Genomic DNA, 8758 nt, shown 5'->3' on the forward strand with positions numbered 1-8758 from the left:
GGAAAAAAAAAAAAACCAAATCCCTGGGAACGGGAGCTGCTCCATGGCCAGGATGTCACCGTAGTCTCCTCCCCGTGTAGTGGATGTGTCCAGATTAATTATGTTCATGCAACTGCAAATTCTGTATTGTTGTCTCTTAGAAGTGTAAACTACTGAAAACTGGGCCTTGCTGATTATGAATAAAGTGATTAAAAACCGGTCTTTACACAAAGGGCAGAGTTTGTCTCCTTTAAATGGAAATATCGGGGGGGGGGGGGTTTCTTCCTTTATTGCATTTTAAAGTGTGGGGGGAGGAAACCAATTGAGAAACGGACACAAATCCCACGGGAAATGATTCTGGTTTCATCTTCCCTGGGGAAGAAATCCCTGGAGCTGACCATGTGGGGAGGTGTCAGAGGCATAGATGGGACAGAGCATTCCAAAGTACCCTGAGCATTCCAGAGTCCCCTGAGTGCACGTGGAAAAGTGCTTTATCAATTCCTGGTGGTTTCATTTAAGAGCACTGGGATGTTCCAGGGAGATGCTGCCACTGCAGCGTTGTCAAAAGGCACCTCTAGAACTGCTTTTGGTTTGTATTTCCCTGCCCTTTAAAATGTTTTTACACCAAACAGGTTTAAGTTTTCCTTGTTAATCCAGAATCAAAGGCAGGTCACGGAGCTGCTGGAGGACAATTCCTGCCAAAACTGGACGAGTTCACTGGGTGTGAGGCCGTGAACTGCGATCAGGTGTCGGTACTTACAGACGTCAAAATTAACTTTATACAGGAAGAACTGCTCGGCATCTTCCGGGACACTGACGGGGACTTTAAGGATGTTTAAGCAAATTCCAACATAGACATCCTCGAATTTCACCGGCCTGACGTGGCCCATCAGCTCATAAATCCTCAGGGCCAGCTTTCCATCCAGGACATAGCCCATCCCACCGCAGTACGGAGGGTACGACCTGAAGGGATATTCCCGGTAGGAGATGGATCTGGTTCTGTCGAAGCCCCTGTAGACAAAGTTGTCGATGAGGGGGTAGCCGGTGAAGAGGCTCTCCGAGGAATTGCGCCGCAGCAGGAACTCCACCAGCCTGGGGGTGTTGATGAAGACGTCGCTGTCGGTCTTCATGAGGAACCTGGTGCCGGGGCAGAACTCGGCCACCCAGCGGAAGCCCATGATGGTCTTCAGGGTGAGGTTGTCGTAGGTGTCCCTGAAATCCTGCTGGATGATGTCTCCATACAGGACGCTCTCGTCCTGCACCGACAGCTCCGCCGCGCCGCCTCCTCTCGGGGTGTCCTGCCCCAGCAAGAACAGGGTCAGGACTCGGTGGCCCCACCAGGAGCTGCGAGAGCCCCACGTTATCCTGATGGCCTGCCTGGCCTTCACCTCCTTGGGCCTGGAAGACACCAGGATGACCAGGAACGGGCGGATGTCCTGGCACTTCCAGCGCTCCCGCAGCGTGAACGGGTAGTTCTGCTTGTAAACGGGTTCATACTCGTAGAAATACATCAGGTTCACCTTCTCAAGCACAGCGTTGGAAGGAAAGGTTATGTACAGCGTTGTTATCGTGGAGAACACCAGGAGGAACACAAAAACCCACTTCAGGGGCCTGGTGGGCGTGGCACCCACCGGGACCAGCGTCATGGTAGGTGTGTGTGGAACTGCAGTGGTGACCTTCAGAATCCATCCCACGAGTCCTGGGGCATCTTTCTTGCTGGAAAAGAAAGGAACAAGTAAGATTCAGAGTGGTGTTATCCAAACATTACCTTCTCCTTATCTCAAGTGCCAGCAGGAAGTGTGTTGTGGAGGCAAATCCCACCCTCCCTGGTTCAGCTGTTCCATCCTGCTCTCCATGGATGCTCCACTGCACGGAAACCTCACGGCTGTCACCTTGGCAATGCCCCCTGCATCAACCTGAGCTCTGCCAGCGTTGTCATGTTGACCAAAACCGTCACCATTTTTACCATCAGCCAAGCCATGTTTGGATTTGGGACACACACCAGGCCAAGGTGCGTGTCCTCAGCAGGTGCTTCCAAACCCCATGGAATCTGTGCAGAAGCCGTTCCTGCAGTGCCAGGATTAGAGATTCCAATCAATACATCTTCCCAGAACTCAATTTAAACCTTGCACCCTCCACGCACCACTGTTTCCCTTCCCTGTATTCCTTTAAAACTGCACATGCCATGCTCGTACATTGGACATCTTTAGGAATTCCAGAGGATTTGGGATGTTTGCAGTAATGACATTTACCCTGCACTGCAAAGTACTCACAAAGGCACAGCAAGGGTGATGGAAGGTTCAGTTTCTCAGCACGATTAATTACTGTTTATCTTGAAAAAATATCACCACAGGGCTTGTAAATGTTTTGTATTTGACAAACAAATCCAACCCCCAGCACAGCACACCAGAATCCAAGGGGATTTGATTTGCTCATATTTCTGTGTAGGATCTGACTTTAAATTCATCAGCCGTTAAAAGAAAAATCTGGAGCACATTTCACAAACGATATATCTTTAAAATTCACCAAAGATATATCTCTAAAATGGATTTAAAGCAATTTTGTATACATAAGTATTTAATAGAAGAATTTTGGACTGATCCCTCTCAAAACCAGTAAGTAACTGGTAGGAATCTTCTCTCTGTATCCACCAACTTGACTTTCAGTGAACAATATGAAAATACACAGTGGAAGAAAATAATTTACGTTTTATAAGGAGGTTGAAGCAGCGAGGTCTGAGTGGAGCTGGACCTTCTGCCCTGTCCTGGTGCAGGTGCAGCCCCTCCAGCTTCCCAGGGTGGCTTCCCCACCACCTCCTGGCTTCATTTGCTTGCACTTGTCCCCTTCCAGCTCTACAGCAGGTGCATCAGGAGCAGCACCAGGTCAGGAACTGCTCCTCCCAGGGAATTCCTTTCATTTGTTTCCAAGCTCACAACTCGCTGGCTCAGAGATGGTGCCAACAGATCAAACCGATGAACTTTGGAACAAACGTGAGGCAGCATGTGCTGAACATGCTCCACAGGGATTTCAGATCCATCTCCCACACTCTGCTTCAGCCAGGGAATCACGGAGTGCGGACATGCTCGGCAGGAAAAAGGTGGGAAATTCTCCTATTCGTTGAAGCCTGACAATTCAAATAACCGTGATATCATCCAATTTAAAGATTTTAAAGTATCTTAATGCTAGATGTATAGAAAAATAAATCCTTTTTCTCTCTAAAGCTACCAGCAGAAATCATCTGGAAATACATTCCTGTCCCTGGCCTCGGGGACAGGTTGGATGGAGCTCTGAGCAACCTGGTCAGTGGAAGGTGTCCCTTCCCACGGCAAGGGGTGGAACTGGATGATCCTTAAGGTCCTTCCAACCCAGTCCAGCCAGCGATTCCATGTTTTTCTCCCTGTGCTTTACAACCAATCTAGGGGAAATTCTGCAAGACGCCGGCGTAACAATACTCTAAGAGCTGTTTTTTTAAAGGACTTTCCAACAACCACTTGCTCTCCCTTCTGCCCGCCCGATCCACCCCGGTTCTCTGTTCCAGGCTCTGGATGAAGCAGCGCAGGGAGGGCTGTGCGAGGGGCTCTGCTCCCTCTGCTGAGCCCGGGCAGAGAGTTAAAGCCCTCCCAGTGGATTTTATTAAAATCAGGCACCGGAGCCTGATGGGGTCCCGCTCCCATTCCCGTTCCAATGTCCCGTTCCCATTACCGTGTCCCTCCTGGCGCTGCGGGCAGCGGGAAGCGGCGCCTCCCCTTCCGCCTCCCTGAGCACCGGGAGCGGCCCCGCCGGTCCCCGCCTTCCCCCGCCGGGCTGCCGCTGGATCCCGGGGGATCCCGGGGGATCCCTCCGGCAGGAACCCGGAGATGAGGCCGGGCAGGGCCGGGAGGAGCGAGCGGCGCCTCCTCCCCGTCCTGCCTGTGCCGCTGGAATGGCCCCGGTGTGGATCCACTGCCCCCATCGCAGCTGGTGACTTCAGTGAAGCGTGGAGTGGAATAGCCTGCCCGGGCAACTCGGCGACCTGCAGAGTTTACACAAAGCTGCCGGGTTGACAGGAGGGTTACTGCGCACAGTTTGGGCGCAGATTAGTTGGTGCTAAATCAGCTGTCCCGGGTTTATGGCTCGGGGTTATGCAACCGAACCTACAGGCAAACCCTACACACGAGATAGTCCCGGGCAAACACACCTTTGGACAAAGCAAAGGTGGATGTTCCATCCGCGCTCAGGAGCAAATACAGGGTTAGCAACCAAATGCATCGCACCCTGTCCTGCGGTTTGATCTCACACTGGTTGTGAACTCTGAAGCAATGCAGGGAATCCTCACTGGAAGCGGCTCTGGATCACAGGATCCTGCTCTGAACCAAACTCCTGTGGGCTCTGGTACAGTTAGAGATGACCAGACCCCGATGCCCTCCCAGGGCAGCTGCTCCGTGCTGGCCTTCACTTTAATTAGCTGGTGAAAATCAGGCTCTGCTTGATCACTGCTGTGAGGTGACAGCCTGATGTTAGAAACGACAGCAGTGACCTTAAACACTGAGCACAGCTGGAGCAAGCACAGAGCAGAGAACTTGTGTGAGCTTCAAATCACAGCACCATCCATCCCTGCCAGCCTTCGCCCTTGCTCAAGACACCATATTTCCTCAGAACTTCCATGTTTCCAGGGAATTCTGATTCATTTGACTGTATTACACACTGCAGAGTTTCCTCCCCATCTTTCAGTTCATTCCTATACATTATTTATAAGGAAACACAAACCCTTCCTTCCCAGATTTAATACATCGTGACCTGCTCCTGCAAAAAGTCCTCCACGTAATCTACACGTGTTATTAGCGATGAAAAATGCACAGCACTGAGCACTGTCATCTTTTGTTGCCCCCAATTAGTTCTGGTCTAACCCTTTTAGCTTCAAGAGATACCAGATTATAACTTGTCTGGCAAGGCTTGAGGTTGGTTTTACGCAACGTGTAATATGTGAGCAATCAATGTCGTAATTATTGGAATGATTGTCCTATCAGTCAGCAGCTCGTTTGGCCACCAAGACCTTCACATCTTTTTGCTGATTGTGTGTGTTCTGAAGCGAAGACAAATGGTTTCTTGGGCGTGAGAGCGAGTCAGGACTGCAGCACTTGGTATGTGTTGGGCCAGCCCAGCGTAGGTCTGTCTACTGTCTGAAAAATGGAATTCAATAACATTAGTCTAAATTTTCTATCTCCTCATGTTTTATTTTACTGCTTAGAATGCTGGCAAAAGGAATGATCAAGGCGCAGCTATTTCCCTAATTCTTGTCTTGTTCCTTTACTGAAGGAAATCTTCATCAGTGGGCAAGCACAGAGCAGAGCAGAATGAAGAGGTGGTTGATTTCGGGCGGCGGAGTCTCAGCGATGACTGGTTCATAAGGTCTGCATTTGCTCATTTTACCATCACACAGAGCGCAGTTAAACTCGTTCATGCAGACAGAACCCCCGTTCACAGCCCTGGCAGGAGGAGGCAGTGCTGTGGTCAGAGGCAGCTGGAGCAGAGCCCACCTTTAAAGTTCTCTTACGGTGTGATTGAGTCCCTGGGCCTGGGGAGACTCAGATTAGAACCCACCGATCCCAGAGTCACGCTGAGCTAACAGGGAACCCAGCAGGGTCATCGAGTCCAACTCCTGGCCCTGCACAGGACACCCCAAGAAGGACACTTTTGTGCCTGAGAGAGTTGTCCAAGCCCTCCTGGAGCTCTGGCAGCCTTGGGGCTGTGCCCACTGCCCTGGTGAGCCTGGTCAGAGCCAACCATCTGCCAACCACCCTCTGGGGGAAGAACCTTGTGCTGAGATCCAACCTAAACCTCTCCAGCTCAGCTCCAGCTGTTCCCTCGGGTCTTGTCACTGGTCACAGAGTGAAGAGATCAGTACCTGCCCTTCTGTTGCCCCTCAGGAGGATGATGAAGACCCCAGTGGAGTCTGACCTGTCTCCTCCAGCTGAACAGACCAAGTGCCCTCAGCTGCTCCTCTTGTGGCTTCCCCTCCAGACCCTTCCCCACCCTCGTGGCCTCCTTTGGATTCTCTCTATCACCTTAATATCCTTTTTATACTCTGGTGCCCAAAACTGCACACAGAACTCCAGGTGGCATCAGTTTGCTGCTGAGACATGCACTTTGAGGGCACCTTGTCAGTTTATGGATTGATAAGCATGGACAAACCTTAGGATTTCCCCTCCCCACTGGCTGTGTTTATACACAATTCCTTTCCCAAAATGGATGTGGACGCAGGGATTGATCTCTGAGCACGCAGACTCTCTCCAGCTCAGGGATCAGGGAGCGCAGCCAGGCTGCTGGTCCTGGAAATGTGGATGTTCAGACCTGCTGGAAGGCAGCAACCTTTGTGCCCGTGACCAACTGGCAGGTTACTCACGGTGTCCCACCCACAGGCTTGGCACGGAGGGTGCACCTTCAGGAACGCTGCCGGGCTGTTATCAACCCGATAAACCACGGGGCTGTTTGCACAGAGGTTTGTCTGACTGCAGAGCACGGAGCTGCTTCTTCCCCTTCCTGCCTCTTGGTGCTTCATCTCCCGCAGGAGGAAAGACATCCATGCAAATTGGCTTCGGGGGAGAGAGGGGGAACATCCCAGCCTGGCTGGAGAGGGGAACTGCAGGGCAGAAATGGGCCACCAGAACACCAAACCCTGCAGGGTGAAGCAGGCCAACATAGTGATGCTGGGGCTGGATTGTGCAGGAAAATCCACCCTGCTGTACAAGCTCAGGTATGAAGATGCTTTCCTGACCGTCCCCACCATCGGCTTTAACGTCGACATGATTGAAACCGGGCGGGATTTCACGCTGACGTTTTGGGACGTCGGAGGGCAAGAGAAAATGAGGCAGGTCTGGAGCAATTTCCTGGAGGGCGCAGATGGACTGCTGTACGTGGTGGACAGCTCGGATAAGCGACGGCTGGAGGAGTCCAGGAGAGAGTTTGAGCTCATCCTGAAGAACGACTCCGTAAGGGACGTGCCGGTCGTGGTGCTGGCGAACAAGCAGGACTTGCCCGGAGCTTTGAACGCTGAGGAGATCACCAGGAGGTTCAAGATGAAGAAGTTCTGCAGTGACAGGACGTGGTACGTGCAGCCCTGCTGTGCCATCACGGGAGAGGGGCTGGCAGAAGCTCTCCAAAGGGTGGCCACGTTCGCCAAGCAGTACAGCAGATCCAAGGAGTCCTTCACAATCCTGAAGGAAATCTGAACACTTGAAGGATTTCTAGCCTCAAACTCTGGAGGATGTTAATGTGTTTTGTTGGACAGGCTAAACCTGGAAATAATGGAGCCTGGAGAACTGTTATACAGAAATATTTATAAAGAACTTTGACAATATTGAAGTCTGCTGTTATACTCGGTAGCATTTTATTATTTTTTTTTTATTACTTACTCGGGGTTGTTCAGTTCAGAAGTGTGGCTGTTGAACGATGAGAAAGGTGGACTTGAGCACCTGGAAGCAAAATAGGTGAGAAGTGTTGAAATCCCCTAAAATCAGGTCATTTTGTAAGATGCAAAGTCGTTTGTTCAGCAATGATAAAATGCTGTTTTGTAATAAATACTCTGTGGGTGTATTTCTTTTATATGTATATTTATATATATATATATATATATGAAATAGTGGGTTTAGAGGTTAAATGCTTAATGATGTCCAAGAGAACTTGTTGGCTATTACTGCATTCTAGAAACAATTACTCCAAGCAGATTTGAACAAGCAGGATCTGCCCCTCAATCAGCCTCAGTGTGCATTTCTCAGGAAAATGAACTTCCCAGTCATGGGCTCTGGAAAAGTCGTGGCTGTGACCCTGGAAAAGGGGTCCTCTTGTGCACCTTTTTTTTTTTTTTTGGTGACAAAATGATGATGCCAAGTCATCCACGGAGGAAAACTGAGTTTTCTTCTTACTAATAAACAGGCAGGAATTTCAAGTTCCAGGAGGGTGAAGCAGCAATAAAATCACCCGGCCATCCCCTGGTGTCTCATGAATATATTATTCAAAGGGCAAAAAAATCATCAGGTGAATTTGCTGAAATAGTAAACAAAGGGAGGTTTCTCAAACAGAAGCTGTTGTTAATGCTGAGACTGATTACCAGGGGCTAAATCCTGACTCACCTTGAGCCAAAAGGAGAGCAGGGATCTGGATTTCTCATTGCCTGGGCTGCTGATTTCGGTTCAATATAAAATATCATCTTCTGTCCCCAGGAAGAACTTTGAAAGTCATTAACATGAGTTTTCCAAACCCAGCACAATTCAGTGCTAAAAGAAGTAATATTTCAAATCAATACATTCCTAAGCATTTGCATTTTATGGTATATATTGAATTCTCTTAATCCAATCGTGGGTCTGTTATAAACCTCAGTTTAGTTTCCTGGCCTCGGGGCTCCCTCAGGGAGAAACGCTCCGGAGAGATTTAATGAGGGTGCTCCAGGGTCTCTAATTAGACAAGAAGCAAGTTCTGGAGGGAGAAATAAAGTCCTATAATAGACCAGCTCACACAGCTAAAAATGAGAATAAGCTTTCAGGCACACAGGCCCTTCTGCAGGTTATCAAATTACAGCAAATGACACACCAGCTCGAAGAAATATTTTACATTATGCTTTAAAGGAGAGAAATAAACTCTATTCCATTCACTTTACGGAATATCAAGTACTTAAAAACTGAATTTTCAAAGAGCTTGGTTTCCCAGGGAAGTGAAGCCTGTTATATCTGCCCATGGAGACCTCAACCTTTTGGAATAATTTTGAAGCTTTAAAATAAATATCGATCGAGCTGGAGGTGCAGGT

General features: G+C 49.5%; 2 protein-coding genes across 2 annotated transcripts; one reads left to right on the forward strand and one right to left on the reverse strand.

The window, feature by feature from the left end:
• Positions 1-361: 361 nt before the first annotated feature.
• Positions 362-3762, reverse strand: B3GALNT1 (beta-1,3-N-acetylgalactosaminyltransferase 1 (globoside blood group)). Its single transcript, XM_027894877.1, has 2 exons — positions 3682-3762; positions 362-1695 (listed from the first exon to the last, which is right to left on the reverse strand). Exon 2 carries the CDS (start codon positions 1623-1625, stop codon positions 639-641), a length of 987 nt encoding a protein of 328 aa, XP_027750678.1. The 5' UTR covers positions 1626-1695; positions 3682-3762; the 3' UTR covers positions 362-638.
• Positions 3763-6611: 2849 nt separating this feature from the next.
• Positions 6612-7265, forward strand: ARL14 (ADP ribosylation factor like GTPase 14). Its single transcript, XM_027894878.1, has one exon. The coding sequence runs from the start codon at positions 6612-6614 to the stop codon at positions 7185-7187; it is 576 nt and encodes a 191-aa protein (XP_027750679.1). The 3' UTR covers positions 7188-7265.
• Positions 7266-8758: the final 1493 nt, after the last annotated feature.

Source organism: Empidonax traillii, unplaced genomic scaffold (genome assembly GCF_003031625.1).
Source record: "Empidonax traillii isolate 1590-97213 ecotype Southwest subspecies unplaced genomic scaffold, ASM303162v1 scaffold444:size1099390, whole genome shotgun sequence".
In the NCBI taxonomy this organism is placed as follows: domain Eukaryota; kingdom Metazoa; phylum Chordata; class Aves; order Passeriformes; family Tyrannidae; genus Empidonax; species Empidonax traillii.